Source organism: Pseudonaja textilis, chromosome 2 (genome assembly GCF_049901715.1).
Source record: "Pseudonaja textilis isolate UNSWEBS1 chromosome 2, rPseTex1.2, whole genome shotgun sequence".
NCBI classification, from domain to species: Eukaryota; Metazoa; Chordata; class Lepidosauria; order Squamata; family Elapidae; genus Pseudonaja; species Pseudonaja textilis.
This window is the reverse complement of record NC_141991.1, coordinates 163,904,565-163,926,771: the sequence shown is the minus strand read 5'-3', so window position 1 is coordinate 163,926,771 and position 22,207 is coordinate 163,904,565. Positions and strand designations below refer to the sequence as shown.

Sequence of the window (22,207 nt, the reverse complement as noted above, 5' to 3'; positions counted from 1 at the left end):
TTTCTGGTTTTTGGAAAGTTAAATACAAGTACCGTAAGTATGTAGAACAAAATACTGGAGGAGCATTAAGAAATCATTAGTTTTTCCCCCCCTGCAGATGCTTTATTAACATTGTAAGATGAATTCAGAATAGTAAACTGGAGGTATCAAATGTGCTTCCTAGTTGAAGATTAGTAAATGAGATTTGTGTAGTTTTGAAAAAATTGCTGAGAAATGGTCCTTGTAACCATTCATATATTAGGGTTTTCATATTGTGGTATACATATTGTTCATATTGTTCTTTTTCATTATTTTATTGTTCTATTCTTTTATTTCTCTTTTCATTTTGTAAGAACTTGCCTCTTCTCTCCGCTCAAGAAAGTAGGACTCTTAAAACAATTGACATTTCAAAAGGAAACATTTATTGAAGAAAAGTGATAGCAAGACAAAGAAAGCAGGATCTGAGGATTTCTGCGCAATTCCGCTAGATTAAAATAGTTAGAGACCCCTCCCCTCAGCTTGGTGTCAAATAAGCCAGTCTGCAGGTACAAAGATGTTTTGATAACTGCAGGCTGAGAAGTTGATAAGAAGCTGTTCTCAGGCACTGCTTGCTGGAGGCTCTGGAGCTGAGACAAAACAGATGCCCCCCCTGTTTCCAGGAAGGTAAATTAAAGCACAGGATAGGCACCAGGAAGAAAGGTATAAACTGAGGAACGCCTCCAGGCCCCCTCCCCACCAGAATGGCAGCATCCAAATAAAGATCTATGGGACCTGACACATTTCTTCTTTTTTGTTGTTGTTAAGCCACCCAGAATAGCCCCATGGTGAGATAGGCAGCAAATAAATTTAATATATCGGGTCATACTATTTCTTCCATACAGTCATGGCTGTGTTAATATGCAAGAGGAAACCTAAGAAGCTCAAAAGCAATTCACCATCCCTGTGTCTTAACTGAAACTGTATTTTGTCAGACAAAAAAGATACTAACAATCATTGTCATTCAAAAAATATTACCTCCAGAAATATTGGTGATTTAATATTTATTGAAATGGCACAATCGCAGGATTGAATTTTTTTTACTGCCAGTTCTGCGGGCATGACTTGGTGGGCATGGCAGGGAAGGATCCTATAAAATCTCCAGTCAGAGGTGGTATTTGCCAAAATTTCCTCTACCAGTTCTCTAGAACTAGTCAGAAACTGCTGAATACCACCTCTGAAATGGCATTGTTTCAAAAATCAATAGCAGGAGGATATGGAAAAACAGTATGTGACAAAGGCCAATTTTCTTCATACCAAGTTTGCTGCTGCTGATAACTATATGGATAGCCTGCTATGGAACTGAAGTACTGGTACAGTGGATAGGCCTGTGCAATATTAAAATTTTGTGATTCTCTAACACTAAAGTGACTAATAGTCTCTGTGTGAAACCTACTGGAATATGCAGTGTTCACTGTACATGCAGTTGCAGACACTGAGGTATTAAGTGGATATATTTCATGGGAATTTAATTCTTGGTAAGTATGAGTTACTAAGTGGGAATTACTAGTTTGATACCATGAATAGTAAGGATAGACAGTCCCATAAATGTGCATTGATGTTCCCTCAAAATATTCATTTTGACTAATAGCAGACCATTCATCAGAATTTTGGATATTGTCACTGAAAGGTTCAGATTGGGAATTTTGCTGTTCCATGAATTTATTTAATTCTGTCACCATTGAGGATTCTGAGTTATATATGGGTGGGCATTTGGAAATTTCAGATTTTTCACTATTTGCACTATTGTCTGGGGATAAACTGATGTCCATGCTGCATTCAGACTCTACATTTGAATAATTTTGAAAACCACCCAATTTTAAATTTTGCTGTGCATTTTTTGTGGCCAGTACAAAATCACCTTCACCTAATTTTTCCACTGAGCTAATAGCTTCTTCAGGAGATCTCTGAACTTTCACTGGAGATACATCTGCATTATTCAATTTCAGTTCTGAGGTATTTGGTGAAGCATGAATAAGTTCACAAGGATAAGCAGCTTTTAATTGTGAATATATGATTGGTGTTCTCTCTCTCAAATTCCTATTGTTTCTATATTGGGTTTCCAGTGGAGTTTTTAACTGTTGTCCACCTCCTGAGGGTTTACACTTTCCATTGTTTCTGCAAAACAAACATCAGATAAATTTCCTACAGTTTTTGAAGTAATTTTTACAATATCAAAAGGGTGGAATGTTATAATATCCTTCACTGTAAAATCAGCTTCTCAATTCTCCAAATGTCCCAGAAGTGCTATGAAGAAAAGAATTCAACACAACGCATTAAAACAATAGGATTTTCTGGAATTCATCAAAACTGCTGTCCTTATATTTATGAACCCAGGATGAGGTATTGATGTAGTGAAGATCAGGCCTATAAAAATAGCTTTTTAAATTTTGATTATAAATATCAAGGTCTAAGACTCATACATGTTAAGCATAATCAGCGCAGACATATTCTTTGCTGTAAGCATGTGTACATAGCGTACATGAAATTCCATTCTAAGAGGTCTTTCAATTATTACATTCATAACTCATATTCTGAAGACCCCTTCATATCATATGAAAATAGAAACATGATTTTTAAAGAAAAAAAAATAAAGTTAAAATAGTAAAAACAATCTAAAATATTGTCTAACAGTTAAGGACAATACTTTATCAACTTTAAAAATATTTCGACTAGCTGTTCTGTAATCCTTCTCAAAGACCATTGCTTTTTCATGTACACAAAGTAAATAATATGGGAGCAAAAATAATGTGAAGATTTTGTTTAAAGTGCAATATACCAGTTTTTCTTCTAGTTCAGATTGGAGAACACAAAATAGCTGTGGTGTATAGACAAGGCATCTTGAACAAAGGATTTTAAGAAATTAAACTTAATGAGTTACAAAATCTAAAGCATATTTTCTTTCATGATCTTAAACTGACTACTCACTTCGTTTTATGGTTTGCTGAATAAATTGCAATTGGCTGAAATTGTACAAGTCAAAGCAAAATAAGCTATATAATGTTTTAATGTTGTAGAAATTTAATTTTAAATACTAGTCCACTAGTATTTAACTATATCATAAACGGGGCCTGTTTTCACTGGCAGAGTGCTGCAGGAGGCTGTTGCGGCCAAAACTGGGGCCCAGGGGGCCACATACCTCCCCAAGCTCCATTTTTGCTTGCAGAACTAACTAAAAACAAAACAAAAGGAGAAATGTTTCCCCTTTTGCATTTGAACATGCAAGAAGGGACAGGAAAGGAGAAAGGGAAAGAGGAAAGAAAAAGAAAAAGAAGGAAAGGTGGGAAGAGAGCAAATAAGGAAAAATAAGAAAAGAGGGGAAGGAAGAAGGAAGAATGAAGAGGGAAGGAAAAAGAAGAGAAGGAAAGAAGGAAGATTATAATGAGAGTGGGGGAGGGTATGAGGGAAGTCTTGCCTTAGCACTTGGCCACCACAGGTGGCCCCGACACAAGTGACAACAAACTGGTCACGCCCACCCTAGCCCACCAAGATCAAACACAACACTGATGCGGCCCTCAATGAAATTGAGTTTAACACCCCTGCTCTAGAGTGTTAAGTCTTCAAGAAAAATCAAGAAAGTCCAGTTGCCGTTTTGAAAACACGTTTGGGACAACCATGACTAGGATGTCTGAGAATGTCCCTAGACATTAATGCCTTGACAGCAACCAAGCATTGCCTACACATTTTTAGGATTAGGTTCAATTTATTTTATAACTATTTTTCTAATACATCACTGCTTCCAGGTAATGATTTAATTTGCACATTACTTCTCCAGAAGCTCCTGAGAAAGGGAAATGAAGGATGCAGATTGCTGATACCATAATCCAAATTTGTAGCTACATTCCAGAGGCTTCATCTAGGTTTGATAAAGGAGACAAAATAGAACCATGGAGGATTTCAAAAAGCCCAACCATAAGCATGGTCAATCTAGACTTAGGGTGTTGTTTCTTATGGTAAAACACAAATTTTAATGGATATTGCTCAGGAATATCAGCACTATAGTTGATGTCAGTGAACACCACAAAGTTAAACAAATTACAGGTTGATTTTCTCCAGTGTAAGCCATGATCAAGAGTACTGAAGATAATTTTAACTCTAGAACTGGTTTTGAAACTAGATTGAAAGGGAATCATAAATACAGCAAAGTTTGCTGTTAGCCACATGCTTAAACATGTAACCCCAAAATAAAGGTTATTTAAGGTTACATAATAATTGGGGGGAAAAAAACCTAAATTGGAGTTTTAAAATAAAGATCTACTTGCTTATGTTTTAAATGGTGCAATGTCTTAACATAGAAGGTTAGTAACCTCTCTTTATTTTCTCCTCCAGCCATCTGGCATCAATCAAACTGGCAATTTTTATTCCCATGCAAATGTGGGAGAGAGAAGGAAATAAAAAGGCTGCAGCAGGAAGAAAAACTTCAGTATTGTCCAAGCGCATTTTTGAACAGAAGTTTAAAAGTGAAATAGTAAAAGACAAATGCAGGGTTTTTTTTGTATTAAATCAATATTTATACTTATGTATACCTCACGTTTCTGTTGACTTCTTTTTCATCTATCTTGGTAGTTGTCTTCAATGAAGCAGCTACCTAAGAGGTTAAAAATAGTAATATAAACGGAATTAAATATGTTATGTGTTTTTGTTTTCTTTACCCATGCTCTGCATACGCTTATTTATGTTGCAAACAAAGTTTGTAGCTTTCATTTTTCCTGGTTGCAATAATGCATTTTAACAGCAATTAACAAGTTTTTTTTTAACATAAAAGCTGTAATAATTGGAGATATTGTGTGATTAAGGAAATTCTAAATTGCATCATGAGCAAAAGGAAGTGTTGATACAAAATTAATAGTAAAATAAAAAAAATATTCTAGGGCAAGGGTCTTCAAACTTGACAAATTTAAGACTTGTGGACTTCAACTCCCAGAATTCCTGAGTTAACATGACTGGAGGAGGAATTCTGGAAATTGAAATCCACAAGTCTTAAAGCTGTCAAGTTTGAAGACCCCTGTTCTAGGGTCTCAACTTTGGGAAACATATTCAGGGTTAGAAATGGATGTTAACAAATGTCTATATAGAATATTGGCAGGACAATTAAGAAAATTGTGCATATGCTGCATATGGATGCAAATAGAGCCAGTAAAAGATAGTGGAAATGAATTATGACAAGAAACCCCTGCAACTGAAAATAAAGCTACAATGCTTTTCACTTCACAGAGAATGCTGGGAGCCATTCTTAGTATGGTAATTATAGGTCTAATTACGTCAAAGTAAAGAAATCTAAATAACTTATTTCAAGGAATGTGTAGAATTGTTGAGAAAAAAAGGAACAATCAACCTTTTTCAATGTAGCTGAATTCCAAAATTGCCATTCTGAAAATTATGGGTATAGCTTGATGCCTCTGGAAGAAATATTCTCAAAGACAGATCTAAGAAAGGATTTCTTAGAATCTCAAGAAAGACAGTATTCTCAAGTTATGGCAAGGATTTAGGCAAGGTGTGTAGAGAAATAAGGTTTACTTGTACAGTGTATACTTTAAAATATTTAAAATTTCTGTTAAGCAGAAATAATGAATAACAAAAACAATCCTATTTTTCCATCCAGTCTATCTAGTATAAGCTTAAATATCTGAAACTTGTCCATCTGTTTTAGAGAATCATTTTTTTCACTTCACTGACTTCACTGCTCCAATTCAAAAAAAATAGGCATTATCACTGAAGTCAACGGTGATTTGGAATATTGTATGGATAATAGGACAATCTTTGCATGCCTACCGCAAAAATCAGATACTTATTAGCCATGATATGATACTCTGGGGATCTTAACTACAGTTTGCTTTGGCATGGTTAGAACTTTTATACAGAACTAATATTTTAAGTTTCATTGTCTAACTTCTTGTTTTACCTGGATATTTTATTTATTTATATCCTGCCATTATTTTCACAAATAATTTAAGGCAGTAAGCACACACCTTCGTCTTCCTATTTTCTCTTCCTATTTTCCCAATAACAATAACTCTATGAGGTAGCTTGGGCTGAGAATGACTGGCCCAAAGTTACCCAGCTGGCTTTCATGCCGAAAGCGAGACTTGAACTCATGGTCTCCCATTTTCTAGACTAGTGCCTTAACCACTATGCTGATTCTTGGTTCAGATTTGCTTATTTTATCTGTTTTTAGAGAATGCAAATTATTTTAATTACATCATGAGTTACATGGAAATCTCAGTATGGGACAGATGAGGCCAAAGGATTGAAAGGCAAGATATAACAACAGAAACTAATACCGTAATATTCCATCATTAGTTACATATTTTTATTTCCTTTGCAACAAAATCCACATTAACTGAAATGATAAAAAAAAAACCAGACTTGTATTTACTCTTTGTAACAATCTTCCTGGAACTTCTTATTAACAAAGCAGTTTACTGGCAAAATATACATGGATTAGAAAGTGTCTTGAATATACTTATAGTAACTCTTACATTTTTTTTTTTTTTTAAATACAAAGAATAGCATTCCTGAAAAAGCAGCAGTTGCAGATAAGGGAACACTGAGTTTATGCAATCTAATTATAAGTGCTCAAGCATTCCAATAAAGCAGTTTACAAGGAACAAGGACAACAGGTTTTCCACAATTTTCTTTAATAGCTCGCTATCTTGAAAAGTCATGAGTATTGAAAGGATGGGGCTGATTCAATCTTTTTCCACGTCAGATGCAACTGCTAGAGTGATGTAGTTATGTCTCCATTTCTAATGATAAGCAGTTGCTCTGTCAATACCTGCGGGACTTTCTTTCCATTTCTTTCTCCGCCGTAAAACAAGATCTAGGGCCCTGGAGAAGAAAGTTGGAAGGAAGTGCTGTGATGTGCATCCCCAAACATTCTGGGAATTGTTAATTTCAATCTGTATATCATTAATCATACAATGGATTAACTCTAGTCTAAAAGTATGCTGGTAATTATTAAAGCAAACTTTTGAGACTTAAAACATTTTACTTTTGCAAAATGGCATGAAAAATCATCTGGCGTTTTAAGATCAAATCCATATATACAGGTAGTCCTCAACCTACAACCACAACTGAGCCCCAAATTTCTATTGTTTAAGGAGACAGTTGTTAAGTGACTTTTGTCCCATTTTACAACCTTTCTTGCCACAGCTGTTAAGTGAATCACTGCAGTTATTAAGTCAGTTGTTAAGAGAATTTGGCTTCCCATTGACTTGGCTTGTTGGAAGGTTGCACAAGGTGATCACCTGGTCCTAGAACAGTGCAACTGACAAATATGAATGAGTTGCCAATTTTTGATCATGTGACCATGGGAATGCTACAATGCCATAAGTCACTTTTTTTTAGTGCTGTTGTAACTTTAAATGATCACTAAATGAACTGTTATAAGTTGAGGACTAACTGTACTATTCCATTTATGAAACTTTGATATTGTAAAGCGCAGTTTTCCTTGTTTAGTCTTTTTATCTTAATGCAAATAATGTGCTGTGCTTGGTAATTTACTTTTAAGTTCAAGAATGGAATTATGTACACAGCAAGAATTGGCAAGGAAAGTAAATCAGAATCACTCAAATGTTTCTATGTGCGTATTTTTCATTATTTATTATATTTATAGGCCTCCTTACTCCCAAATAACAGATCAAACTAAAACTAAAGTGATACAATTACAATAAAAATTATATTTTTTGTCCTTCCAAAAAAGGGCATTTTTTCGCTTTGTATATAAAATAGTTTTGAATGTGTGTGTACACGCACACACACATACAGAAACTGGTGTTTGGTATGAAGGACAAAACAGAGTTTCCATTATTTCCTATGATCTTAATCCACCCATTTAGGATTTAAATAAGGGAAAATATTGTACAGCCAAATCAGGGTGGATTTGATTTAAATCAAGTCAATTTAAATCACAATTTAAAATCATGATTTAAATCACTAGTATAAAGGCTTGATTTAAATCAACTCCATTTAAATCATAATTTTAAGAGCAACTGTCATCTCTGTTCCACAACGGCTTCTCCTCTGACCTGCTGTTGACTCATCAACAGTCCCATTCACTTTAATGGGACGGCTGATGATGCGGCAGAAACACAACTAAGTGTGGGACGTGGTGGGCAGCAGGCGGAGTGGATGCCTATTAACAGGCGCTGCCATGATGGATCTGAAATGACTGGTGTTTTTTAAATGTAAGGACTCATTCTTGTTGGTATCTAGCATCTTTAATATTATTACTTGCAAACAAAATGATTTCCTATTTAGCTTGCAGATTCATTGAATGGGTTTACCAAAAATGTAAATATTGCAGAATATACAGCCTCATGCTATATAACTAAGTTCCATTTCATGCTGAATAAACTACATTATTAATGTATCTTAAATAGAAAACTATCTTTAGATAGATTTCTATTCCAAAAGCAAAAAAAGATAAATTTTAAAAAACCTTTTTATTTTTTAAAAAATCAGATTTTAATCCACCCTGATCTAAATTATATCCGAAAGTTGTCAAATACAATAATATGTAGGATAGCAAAGTACAATCTCATTGCTCTTGAAAATGTATCATTTATCATTTACATAATACATGATTTAAGTTCATGTATCATGTTCCGTAAGCCGCCCAGAGTTGCCCTATGTGGGAAATGGGTGGCATGTAAATTTAATAAATAAATAAATATACAAAGCACTATTTAAATGACCTTACCTTTTTCTTTTTGTTATGTGAGACATCATTTTTTCCTTCCGATGGGCAGGGCTCATCTTCTAAAGTTACATTAAATGATCTTTTGTGTAGGATTTGGGAAGCCTGAAGATTTTGGCCACCGTGATCCAACTGTGGTCCCACAAGCTGCCGTTTCAACCGACAAGTTTTTCTCCCGTTTTTAAGCATTTGATGTATAACAACAGGAAGAGGTGATTTCCCCTGTTCAGAACAGATAAACTTCATATGCGCAATGGTTTTCATCACCTTCATAATGTGAGCCATTTTTCCTACATCTTTCTTTTTGGACAACATCAATCTTTCGAGAAGTAAAGAAAACTGGTTATAGTTAAGGTCTAATTCAGAAACTGTACTTCCATAATTTAAACCCATAGCATGTGGCTCCAAGTCTACACACATGGAGACAGGCGACTTAGATGTTTCTAACATTTTCCTTGTTTCTGAAAGTTCTGCAAGTTCTCTTGTGAGAAGATGAAGCGCATATGAGCAATTTAAGGTTTCTGTATAGTCATAAATAAAGCTCATCTCCTCCTGAAGTTCAAATATGGAAGCCTCCACAGTTTCTAAAAGCTTATCTTTCCGATAAGACAGGAATGCCATTTTTTCTTGGCACTGGAAAAGTTCGGGTAGAAGTGATAAATCAAACCATAGTAAACTACGAAATCGTGGATTATCTCCTTGTTTTGCTATTGAGTTTTTCAGAAAAAAAATAGTTTCATACATCATTGTCAATTCAGTATATATTTCGATAGCTTCTGGCTTCAGAATGACAGGATTAATTCCTCCATCCTTCATGAAGTTCAATATATTTTCTTGGGTTATCAGTATGGTTACATCCTCTTCTTGTAAAATCTGAAAACACTTTTTCAGAATTTCCATGTGCACTGTACATTTGCCCATGAGCTCTTGCAGTCTTTCAATATCGGCAGACTGTGCTTCATCCAAGATTTCACTTATATTGCAAGTGTCTTGTAAAGTTACAGCCTTTTCAATGAAGCAATTTGCATTTTGTTGAGAGCAAACAGCTTTACTGTTACAAGAGTCTTCTTTACATTCTTCAGTATTTCCTCCAAAAGTTCTATTATCGTTTCCACATCCAGAATCTTCCATCATACGCTCATAAATATCAAAGAGCTTAACCACAGCAATTTCATATATTTGGAGGACTTCTTTCTCATCCTTTGAATTGTTATTTAAAGATATATTTCTTTCTGGCCATGCAAGTTTTTTAGCAGCGTCAAAAAATATATGTTCCAGACCAAATAATGAAGTTTTAAGATTAAACTCTTCATTGGTACAAGTCTTCACAAATTCTCTTTTTTTACCAATAATCTCAATAATAATCCAGAGATGATTATCTTTTTCAGCACTCAAATTCATGCCTGGAAGGCTTTTAGATATATTTATTAAATCCATTGTATTTTTTCTTGAATTTTCTAGGTCTTCAATAGAATCTCCAAAGTTAGCTCCACAAGTAAAAGGCACAGATAAAAAAAAATCAGATAAATTGGAATTCTGTTTCATTATTGATTCACATTCCTCTATTTCTCGCCTTAATTTCAACAAGCAATAATAAGAATTATTCTCAGAGATAGTGTTTTCAAAAGCTTCCATTAACTGCTTGTGGTAGATTTGTAACTCATTAAGGGCATTGTATTTTAATCTCATCTGAAAAGCAGGATATAAATTTGATTGCTGTTGATAACCTGAATGCCCACCAAACAATTCACTATGCAGTGAATCATCATACCAAAGCAAACTTCGAAAAGTTGGTTCACCTTTTAAAAATCTTTTCTTATTCTCGATAAACTCCATTGTTTCCATTATAATTTGCAGCTCAACTAATGCTTCTATAGCACAAGGTTTTAATTTCTGACTCACCTGCGTATTTCCATTAGAGCTTCCAAGTATTTCCCTAGAAATCAGAGCATGCTCAAAAGAACAACCTTGCTTTTTTTCAAAAGCTGTAATGAACCAAGGAAGAGCACTTTTACAATATGAAACCTGTTCGTGCAGTATATTCAGAGATGAAGTTTTATCTGCCTTTTGTAAGATCTCTGATATTTTAGAGCTGAAATCACAGGATTTTGGACCAATTCCTATTTTGGAAAGTTTGATGTGATTGCTGAAATCTCTGCAATAATTAGAAGAGGTGCTTGAAAAATAGTGTTCATTTTGCTTGGCCTCAGTGCTAGTGAAGGGTTTGTTTGTTTTATCAGGCATGGTATGATAAACTGCAGTTAGTGGAGAATTAAAATGAAGCTGGTCACAGTTATCAGTATTACCTGGGGAAGTCTGTGTGCATGTGGATTCCCTAAGTATGATATGATTTATTTGTTTCAAGTTTTTTTGCCTTAAATCTAGGTTATTTAATGACTTCAGAGGAGTGCCATAGATTATATCTAGTTTTTCAGTTGCAGAGTCAGTCATGGTTTCTGGTAGTTCTCTTTCCTTTATATTTTCCTCTTCAGGTTTCTGTAATACACAACGGTGAGATGATTGGCACAAATTATTATCTTCAAGAGATGTAGGAGATAGCAGATCACCACAAGATGGTATTCTGTTACTATTTCTTTGGGGTTCAACTGACTTGCTCAATGATTTACAATGCCTATTCTCTGCAGTATACATTTCCTGTTCAGTTGTTTTACTAAATGTATTAAGGCAGGAAGAAGAGTTAAATTGATTTCCATCTGTTTTGCTTCTACAGCTGTTCGTGCCAGAATACAAAGTGTGCTTGTTTTCCATGGCTGTAACTACCTTCTCTTGATTCTTTTTTTGCGTATTTCCCAAAAGTCCTTTCCCAGCAAATCTTTTTTTGTTGCCTATGATAGGCTTAGCGCTAAGTGGCTCTATGCTTTTAATTTCTGTAGTATCTAAGATAATTTTTTCAGGGACTGTTTTTATTGCTTTATTTTTCGTACAATCGCTGCTCAAAGATATATCTGTACTGCAATCTAATGTTTCCAAAGCATCTAACACTAAGACACCATTCGGTAAGATGCCTTTTGCTTTCGAGAATCCACTGTCTGGAGATTTTCTTCCAGCTTTTGTCACTGTTTTTAAACTCTGAACACTCTTCCGAGCTTTTCTTAGGTGAAACATTGCACCAATTATTTTTTGAGATGGGCATTGGGTTTTGTATAACAAGGCTTCAGTGTTGTCAAGGGCACTTAAAATATTCTTAATATGTTTTTCAGGCTGCTTGGTATTTTTTAATTGTCCCTTGGATAGTGAAGAAATCTGGGGTGAAGACTGTATGTTGAGTTCTTTCTTTTTGCGATACTGTTTGGAATTTTGCTGTTCCTTTTTGTATTTTTTCTTTTCCCCCCCTCTTGACCACTTAATACATTTTTGGGGTGCTGAAGATTTAGTTGTACATTTTTCCATTTTAGTTTCTAATTTTGACTGGACTATATTGGTTATTGTAATTTGTAAATCAGGGAATGGAAATGTATTCAATAACTGAGTTCCTCTTTCCTTCCCACATTTTTCCCTATATAAAGAATTATCTTTATTCTCCTTCAAAGTTGGATTTTTTGAAAGATTTACGTTCGAGCCAGATTTTCCAAACATATTATCCCAATCTAAACGTGCTTGTAAATAATAATAGACATCCTCTTCACTAATATTTCCATGATTATGTGGCTTGTGCCACCCTGGGAGACCTTTCTTACACTCTTGTACATTTTCAATCTCACCACACATGTCTAAGCTGTGGATGTTATCACTTTTCATCTCTAAATCTTGCCCAAACATTTCAGGAACTTGACTACAAAAGCTATCAGAACTGACATTTGAAGATGTATTTTCAGGCTGCTTGATTTCTGTATTTCCTATACTCCCCAAACATTTAGGAACTGATGTGAGTAACACTGTATGACTTATTTTCTTGTGATCTGTCAAGTCATTTTTAGTAGGCAATGTTTTCAATTCTTTAAACTTCCCTTTGCAATGTTCTATGTTTGTTAGCTCTGTTTCTATTAACGTGCTTCTTTGAAGATTCAAATTAAAAACTAAATCTGTGCTTTCTAAATCTAAAGTATCTGAATTTTTTAATGTTTCTGTATAATTGTTCATATTATCTCCCGGTTTCTTCAAAACCTTCTTATCAAGCTCTTGCTTTTTGCTTGATGAGCTTTCTGTTGCATTTTTAAATGCAGTTTCTGTTGCAGATTTATACTTTCTGCCTTCTAGTCCACATGGAACCTTCTCCTCTAATTGGTTTACATGTATTTCATTAAAGCATGTTTCCCCTGTGTTGCTTGTTTCACGGTTTTTTTGTCCTTCAGTAAATAAGGAAATACATATCCTATCCTCAAAATTATTTCTGTTTAACAATTCTGGCTTGGAAAGACATAGACTTTTTTCACTGAGACCTCTTATAATAGCATCAGTTAGACAGGTATCAGAAGGATGGTACCCAAGGCTGTCTACATTGATAATTCTTTTGGAAGATTTTTCTTTGATATTGTTTATTGTATAATCATTATCTAGGGATTTTTTTGCTTTTTCAGATGCTGAATATATTTGCTTATCTTTTTGATTGCTTTCAGCTATTTTGGAGTTTTTAGATTTTAGATTTAAAATTTTCAGAGTTTGAAGCTTATTTTGTTCAAAATTCTCCGATGTGATTTCATCTGAAGGCCATTCAGAAGCATACATTTTTTTACAGCAGGAAGACCGAAAATTATTACCACAATGCTCTGCTTTTGATGAAGTACAATTATTTGTAGCGCATTTGGTGTCAAATTGAATAGAACGCTCTATTTCAGAAGAAAAAATAGCACCCCCTTGAAACTGGCTACCCATTTCTCCTTGACTGTGCTTCTTGACTTTGCTAGATGTTATATTGTCAGGGCTTGGTTTGCATGTGCTTATACTTGTGTCATTATAAAAAGGTGGTTTCATAATAAGTTCTTCATTTTGCTTTACCACATTCTGTTCTCTTCTTGTTAATCTTGGATCTTTAATTAACCTTGAAGTAGTTACAGTACTTGAACCAACTTCCCAGTTAGAAAAATCTTCCAGATTTATTTTTAAACTAGTGTTCTTATCATCCCCCACATGTTCACCTCTGATACCTATGCTGGCTTCCGTACCAGATTTACATGGAATATTTGCTTTTGTTTGTGTTAAATCCCATCTTGTAGCTGGCTTGTGTTTCTTTTTTTCACAATGAATTTTGTCTTCAGAATCATTCCAGTTCTGTATGCTTTTAGAAAAAGAAGAAACTTCTCCAGATACACACATTTCTAATGGTTTTCTGAAATGTTCGTAGATGAGTTGGCTTTTACCTATCCTTGTCACCCGTGTACAATTTTCCAAAGGGATTACTCCGCCTGTTAATGAACGAGAGATATGATTTTTGAGGATTATAGTATTTTATCTAAGGGAGTAAAAACATATTTTAACCACATAGATAGTTATCTCTGACTCCTTGATTGGTGATGCGCTAATGCAGTCTTTGTAACCATTCACCAAGTTTTCACAATGGTTAAAATGCCCAGGAATATTCTAACTGCTAAAAGCCAATGTAACTTTAGGAAGCAAACGTATTTCTGATTCTTAAGTTTCAGTAAACAGTTATTCTAAGGGGGAAATTTTCCACAAACTCAGTTTGGCTTGCAAACAATTTTATACAAATCCAAGGATAGAACAAGTTGTATTATCAAAACATGAAGACTGACCAGTAGGGTTTTAAAAACTTAAAGAGGCATAGCAAATTTCTGTAGCAGCATTTACTGTAGAATTGCTATGTTGACATGCTTGAGTAATAATAATTTTGTATTTGCCTATTAATTATTTCTTGCTATTTTTCTGTTTTTCCAAAGGGCAGTGACATAAGGAGGCAAATCTATCAATATTTTCTGAACATAACTTTAAAAACTCTGGCCACTTCCAGCCAGGAGTTTATTACAGAATGACTCTCAAAATCTTATTAGAGTGGAAGCTTCTATCTGAAGCCTTTTTATGCTCTCTCAACATTTCTCACATCTTTTTCCTTCCGTCAAAAATCTATCCGGTTGAGAAAAACATAGCAGCACTGCACCTTTTCAAATGGCCATTGAAAATTTATTTTAGAAAGTATTTTTAAAAAGCCTGATCCTGTGCTGAGGGCTCAGAATGGTCTGATTAAGGATTTTTTTTTTAAAAAAAAGGAAGAGTAGTTCTGAAGGCAGCATTGAGAAGCCAGATGGGGGTTTGGGATCTCAATGCAATACCTTAGCTAAACCTGTCCCTTGAGGATCTATTTCCTTCCACTTAAATTGCCTCTACATTATACTCCCCTTTTCTTGCTGGCCAGGTTGTGCCATCCATCAACATAAATGCAACACCTGGTTGTCCAGTACCAAACTAGCACCAATCTTAGTTTCAAGTACAATTGCAAAAACTACATTTTTAATACTTTGACTGGATTTACACATCCGACTAACCCATAATTATCTGTGGGGGAAGAAGATATGGGAACAAAAGATATCATTTGCCTTGTCACATCACTTTGCACACGATGCAAATGACTTAATGTTGCCTCGATATATGTAAGTTACTCATCTCGTGTCAGACTGTGAGATGGGTGGCAAATAAATTTAATAATAAATTTAATGTTATTTTATCATGGCTTGTACTGAATGCCTATGCCTAAAACCGTAGTTTAAAAAACTATAACTGGCTGAGCTCATATGAAGAAAATAAACTAAAATTCAAACAAATCACAACTATGTGAATCCAACTGCTGCTTTTTAATATTAAGATGGGAGAAAAAGAGCGCAGGTTTTTCAGAAACCTATGAATGAACAATTTCAACAGCACTGTAGTGAGGAAGGAATATTTCAATCTGAAAAGAGAAATTTGGTAGCCAGAAATTACAACTCAGAAAGACTTAAATGAAATTTAAAGCAATCTTTGCACATTTCATTTGTGTAAACCTACACCTCTTTTTGCATTGTTATGCAGATATAAAACTATAAGAAATAAAAATATCTTATTAAATTGTATCCAGTTGTATTTTTGGTTGATTATCACTGAAGATGACTAACCTCTGGAAAAATCAGAAACAAATGAGCAGAAAGGAAAAAGGAAGAGAGGAATAGGAATGTGAGAGAAAACAGCAGTTTTTAAAGGCCATGTATGTCTATATTCAGAATTCAAATCACCTGAGTGCAGTAGGCCTTGCTTACATGTAAATATACAAAGAAACACAATTCAAAGAAATCAAGGAGGCAAAAATAACAGAATGATCCCCCCCTCCAAATTACAGAAAGAACTGTTACCTTGCTGGCAGGAAGAAAGATGAGACAAGGGTAGAGAAACAGGAAAGTTGTGAAAAAGCAGACTGGGCTGCAGCAAGTGAGAATAACTAGACAATGTGATGGACAGAAGATTTTGGAAACTTTGCTGGTGACCTTATTTATACATATTAGGTTAAACCATATGTTGATTTGTTTAGTTTTGGAGTTGTAGCTTAAGACTCAACTACTATTACCAAGTTTATTTTTAAGCCATGACTAAAAAAACCACAGCTGAGTGGATATGTGAATCCAATCTATAAATAATGAAGACACACATCAAAAGACAATCAAAAATGTGCTGTAAAAATCTATATGACCAGTAGATGGCAACAAAGTGTTCCAAATACATGTCTCTTTGCTTTAAATCTACTGCAGTGTTTTGTCAACCTTGGCAACTTTAAGATGTGTGGACTTCAATTTCCAGAATTCCCCAGCTAGCAAGAAGTCTACACAAAGTTATCAAGTTTTATTAAATACTGATCTAGTGTTTTTCCATTCCAGTTTTGGGAGTTCTAGCTATGAAGTTAAATGCAGAAGCTAAGAAGAAGACATGAAACAATGTCTATAACATGAAAAACTGAGCAGAATTCAAGAGGGAATATAATAAAATTAACATAAAAGTGCAAGAAAGCTTACCAGTGTGCTTGGGTAATCTTTTAAGTTTACACTTCAAAGATGATAGGAAGGAGTCAGCCCCTCCCTTCTGATTAACAGATTTTACATGTATTACAGCATATGGAAGACATTGCCTAGGCTTATCCACAGGTTTTGAATGTTCGTTATATTCATAAAAATATACCTGTGAATGGAGGTATTGTAAGAATATAAAAGTAAGTATCTGGATAACTTTAAACTTAGACAAAGACCAAAAATAATAACCACATTGTGATGAAATGTCAACAAAATGAATGGTAAAACTTTTAAATATGTTGCAGTACATCTCTCTTATAAAAAGTACCATACAAACTAGGTGCAAAATGTACTGTTTTTCTTAAAAGATTAAAGTACCAAAATGATCGTGTCATGGGCTGGATCATGATGGTGTTTTTTTTGTCTTTGCGAAGCCAGGGAAGGAACGGCCTGCATGAGCTGTATCCAGCCCGTGGGCTGCCAGTTTGACAGGCCTTATTTAATGACAATTTTTATCACGTTTGTAATTTTAATATAAAATTATTTGCTGAAGATTTTAGAAATTCAGGATAAAATGTCTGTGGAAAATATTTAATAATATCTCAAAAGTGAAGCAGAATTTAAAATCCCCTTCATCTATAAATCTGTGACAATATTCATCCTCTCTTACATGTACTGCCTCATACAATATACTTTATATATAGTTTCTTGCTTTTTTGCAGAAGCAGACATCTGAATTCAAAGAATGATTGTATCTACTTTATACAGCACATCAACATCCAACTAATTTCTACATGGTTTGGGACCAGGTTACCTGGTCTTTTTCCAAGAGTCTATACCCATCCAATCTGATCCAGCAGCTTAATATGGGTATGCTGCAGATCCTGTCAGCCAAAAAGTGTTGACTGGCAGGAGCAGGAGTCTTCTCTGCTGTAACCCCTGCTTTGTGGAATATTCTCCCTTTGGAGATTAAAATGGTCCAACCTTTGTGACCTTTTGTAAGGCTTTAAAAACTTGGCTATGTATCCGGATCTGTGGTTTGGAATGTGTTAGGGCCCTGCTTCTTGGTTTTACTTATGACTTAGTTTCTGAATATATTGTTTCTAAATTGTACACCCCTGCTTAAAATCCAGTTATTATAAACTTTAAAAATAAAATAACTTCAAAAAATAGAAATGCAGGACATCATGCTGTATCTTGTCAATAATAAAACCACTAAAGTATTACTTACCAAAGACCCAGTAGCCTGATCCTCCAAAGAATCCTTAAGTGAAGGATGAACTCTAGACATATGACAATCAAAATTTGGAGTTGGATCCAGTACAATTTTCTTTTGGCTTTTAGGTGGTTGAACCTTTTTAACTTTTCCTAAAAGAACCTAGAAATACAAAGCAAGCAAAACCTTTTCAGTGTTATATATATATATATATATACACACTGCTCAAAAAAATAAAGGGAACACTTAAACGACACAATGTAACTCAAGTCAATCACACTTCTGTGAAGTCAAACTGTCCACTTAGGTAGCAACACTGATTGACAATCAATTTCACATGCTGTTGTGCAAATGGAATAGACAACAGGTGGAAAGCATAGGCAGTTAGCAAGACATCCCCAATAAAGGAGTGGTTCTGCAGGTGGTGACCACAGACTATTTCTCAGTTCCTATGCTTTCTGGCTGATGGTTTGGTCACTTTTGAATGCTGGTGGCACTGTCACTCTAGTGGTAGCATGAGACGGAGTCTACAACCCACACAAGTGGCTCAGGTAGTGCAGCTCATCCAGGATGGCACATCAATGCGAGCTGTGGCAAGGTTTGCTGTGTCTGTCAGCGTAGTGTCCAGAGCATGGAGGCGCTACCAGGAGACAGGCCAGTACATCAGGAGATGTGGAGGCCGCAGGAGGGCAACAACCCAGCATCAGGACCGCTACCTCCGCCTTTGTACAAGGAGGGACAGGAGGAGCACTGCCAGAGCCCTGCAAAATGACCTCCAGCGGGCCACAAATGTGCATGTGGCTGCTCAAACAGTCAGAAACAGACTCCATGAGGGTGGTATGAGGGCCCGAAGTCCACAGGTGGGAGTTGTGCTTACCGCCCAACACCGTGCAGGACGTTTGGCATTTGCCAGAGAACACCAAGATTGGGAAATTTGCCACTGGCTCCCTGTGCTCTTCACAGATAAAGCAGGTTCACACTGAGCACATGTGACAGACGTGACAGGGTCTGGAGACGCCATGGAGAACGTTCTGTTGCCTGCAACATCCTCCAGCATGACTGGTGTGGCAGTGGGTCACTAATGGTGTGGGGTGGCATTTCTTTAGGGGGCCGCACAGCCCTCCATGTGCTCGCCAGAGGTAGCCTGACTGCCATTAGGTACCAAGATGAGATCCTCAGACCCCTTGTGAGACCATATGCTGGTGCGGTTGGCCCTGGGTTCCTCCTAATGCAAGACAATGCTAGACCTCATGTGGCTGGAGCGTGTCAGCAGTTCCTGCAAGATGAAGGCATTGATGCTATGGACTGGCCCACCCGTTCCCCAGACCTGAATCCAACTGAGCACATCTGGGACATCATGTCTCACTCCATCCACCAATGCCACGTTGCACCACAGACTGTCCAGGAGTTGGGGGATGCTTTAGTCCAGGTGTGGGAGGAGACCCCTCAGGAGACCATCCTCCACCTCATCAGCATGCCCAAACGTTGTAGGGAGGTCATACAGGCACGTGCCCAGACATGCCCAGCATGCCCAGACGTTGTAGGGAGGTCATACAGGCACGTGGAGGCCACACACACTACTGAGCCTCATTCTGACTTCTTTTAAGGACATTACATCAAAGTTGGATCAGCCTGTAGTGTTTGTTTCTTAAATTTTAAGTGTGACTCCAAATCCAGACCTCCATGGGCTGCTAAATTTGATTTCCATTGATAATTTTTGTGTGATTTTGTTGTCAGCACATTCCACTGTGTAATGAACAATGTATTTAATAAGAATATTTCATTCATTCAGATCTAGGATGTCATATTTTTGTGTTCCCTTTATTTTTTTGAGCAGTGTATTTAGCCTAATAGCAACACAGTTCAACTGAGCTTTTTTGGTGCTATGAATCTTGAAAAATAAAGTGCTTTATTGTATACCAGAATGTTATAGTTTTAAATTATTCCTAGTAATGACATTTAGAACTAATAAACTACATACCTTCTTCCATTTATAAGACATTTCCATCACATTAAAAAGCAGTAGCACCCATGAAGATGGTGATTCTTGGGCTCAAAATATTACAACTTATACTAAGCTCATTATTAGGAAGACTCTATCTGGGTACTTTAGATAGAAAAATGTGTAGATCTCCTTAATTATACTGATTTTTTTTTACTCTGCTTGTGTTTTCCCACCTGTCTTTCCCATTTTGCTTTTTTCCTATATTCTGCCAAAAATTTCAAGGATTGGCCTGTCCTTGGGGCTGAGAAAGGAATAAGTACAACATCATGGTTCAAGTGGCACCGCTACTCTGCCATCATGATGGCAAATATCATGCAAAGCTTAAGTCTGAGGTTCAGCAAAATATTGTAATAGGTTTGCCACCATTATCAGTATTACAAATAAGCTACAGAATGTCTTTCCGGGGGAAGGGAAAAGAAGGGGAAAAGATGTTGGAGTAATTTTTATAACAGATTAAATTCTTAGATTGCTGGACAGAATCTTATAAATTAACATGTGTAAAGGAAGCTGCTGGCTTGCACTAATGGCTGCCCTAAATAAACTCTGAATTTTAGATACATTCTGCCTTTTTCCCTTGGATTCTTACACTAATCCTTTTGCCTAATGAGGTTTTTTTAACTGAAATATTCTCACCACATGAATAATATGGTGAATAATAATTACAGATTCTGGTAAACAATTTTAGAAATAATCCTTGGAACAATCATGGACTTTGTTTCAATCAGCGATGTCTGCACTAAACTACAGAGGCATTAAAATAACACACTCTCACATACAGACACAAACTGATATTACCACTATGTTATATAAAATTCAAATACATGTAAAAGAAAGCGTTTGCATGAGGTCATTGTGAATCCTTCATCATTTGTCTTCCTTTGCTCTCCCCACAATTTCCACTTTTTAAAAAATGTGTAATTATACTTTTTCAGTTTTCACATATATGCCCATTTTAAATTTATATTCAAAGTTTTAAATCTGTTTGGATTTCCACAGAAGAAAGGCTACTTCAGGATCCAGAGCAATTATTCCCCACATTACAGAGTAATTACTTTACAGTTTTAAAATATAGAGATATATAAAGACTTACCCTGAATATAATTATATTTTCTACTGGAAATGAATATTTGGATGCATAATTCAAAGCAATATCAACATATCGGAACAAGTAAACTCCAAGTTGAGGATTTCCTAGTTCTTTCATAATGTTTATTTCTCTTTTGGAATCACCGGTACATAGGCCATTCTGACAAATTTGTGTCACTTCATCTCTAGAGACAACTAAAAAGCTAGAGAGTTCTTTATCTTGCTTTCCTTCTTCACGCAACTCAGTCCTAACAATAAAAAATATGTTTTCAAGGCACGTCCCACTAATAAAATTTTGATTTTATTGTGATAGTTATTTGTGTTACAAACACAGAATCCCATAAATTTGTACAAAGAGTTTAGAGACTAGGACTGATTTTAACACTAGGTTAGAGATCCAAGTAGAAATTAGACTGCCTACCAAACATAATTTAATGTCTGGTTTTACTCTGAAACTGGTCAAACTCGTGTCCAAGTGTCCAAGATAATAGAGAAATTATCTGAAGTAATGAGAGTCTTGATGAATAGCAACTGATCGAAGTCTAGAGTATGGTTTGTGACTGGAAGAAGGATTAGTTAATTGGGATCTCTGCTGGACTTGATTACATGTTGTATGTGCATTTTTCCTCACAGAAAGGGTGTTGGTACTTACCTGACACGCCTGTTCTCTTTGAGCTGTGAAGAGCATCCAGTAGTGGGAGGTGCTTCAGTTTCTGCATGTCTAGGCTGGGCTTAATTTGTGGAACGCTCCTCCTCCTCCACGGGACTCCTCAGCGTTCCCCAGTTTTGGCAAAGACAAGAGAAATAAATGCCCTCGTTCTCTTTGCCCTAACAAGTTGTTGGCCGAAACAGGACCCCACCAGAGGGTAAAAAAGGGTGGGGCTGGATGCTCTTCACAGCTCAAAGAGAACAGGCGTGTCAGGTGAGTACTAATGCCCTTTCTCCTATGAGCTGTTCAGAGCATCCAGTAGTGGGACATACCAAAGCTTGGCCTGTCCTACGGGAGGGACTCCGTCTGGTCTGGAATCTCCCCCTGGTCCCTGTGGACCCGTTGCAGAACTCTTCTGCCAAAGGAAGCCTCAGCAGATGCAAATACATCAATTTTATAATATCTAACGAATGGCGATGGGGAAGCCCAAGTTGCGGCTCGACAAATTTCAGTTATTGGTGCCTGTATGGCCCATGCTGCCGCTAATTGCAGCGCTGCTTGTTGAATGAGCTGTTAAGGCCGTAGGCACCTGCAG

At 36.0% G+C, this 22,207-nt stretch overlaps 1 protein-coding gene across 8 annotated transcripts in view; it reads right to left on the bottom strand.

The window, feature by feature from the left end:
- Positions 1-378: 378 nt before the first annotated feature.
- TEX15 (testis expressed 15, meiosis and synapsis associated) overlaps positions 379-22,207 on the bottom strand; it is a 38,369-nt gene continuing 16,540 nt past the window's right edge. For 2 of the 8 annotated variants that reach the window (XM_026712758.2, XM_087926307.1), the window contains 6 exons: positions 20,968-21,211; positions 17,888-18,034; positions 16,663-16,825; positions 8,717-14,076; positions 4,542-4,603; positions 379-2,133 (listed from right to left, as the gene is read on the bottom strand). In XM_026712758.2, the coding sequence (XP_026568543.2) occupies positions 1,209-2,133; positions 4,542-4,603; positions 8,717-14,076; positions 16,663-16,825; positions 17,888-18,034; positions 20,968-21,211 (6,901 nt within the window). In that variant the 3' untranslated portion in view covers positions 379-1,208. Of the gene's footprint in view, positions 2,263-2,943; positions 3,872-4,541; positions 4,604-6,004; positions 6,844-8,711; positions 14,077-16,662; positions 16,826-17,887; positions 18,035-20,967; positions 21,212-22,207 lie in introns of those variants that run through there. The other 6 variants (XR_015742111.1, XR_015742110.1, XM_087926312.1 and 3 more) reach the window with 6 other exon arrangements.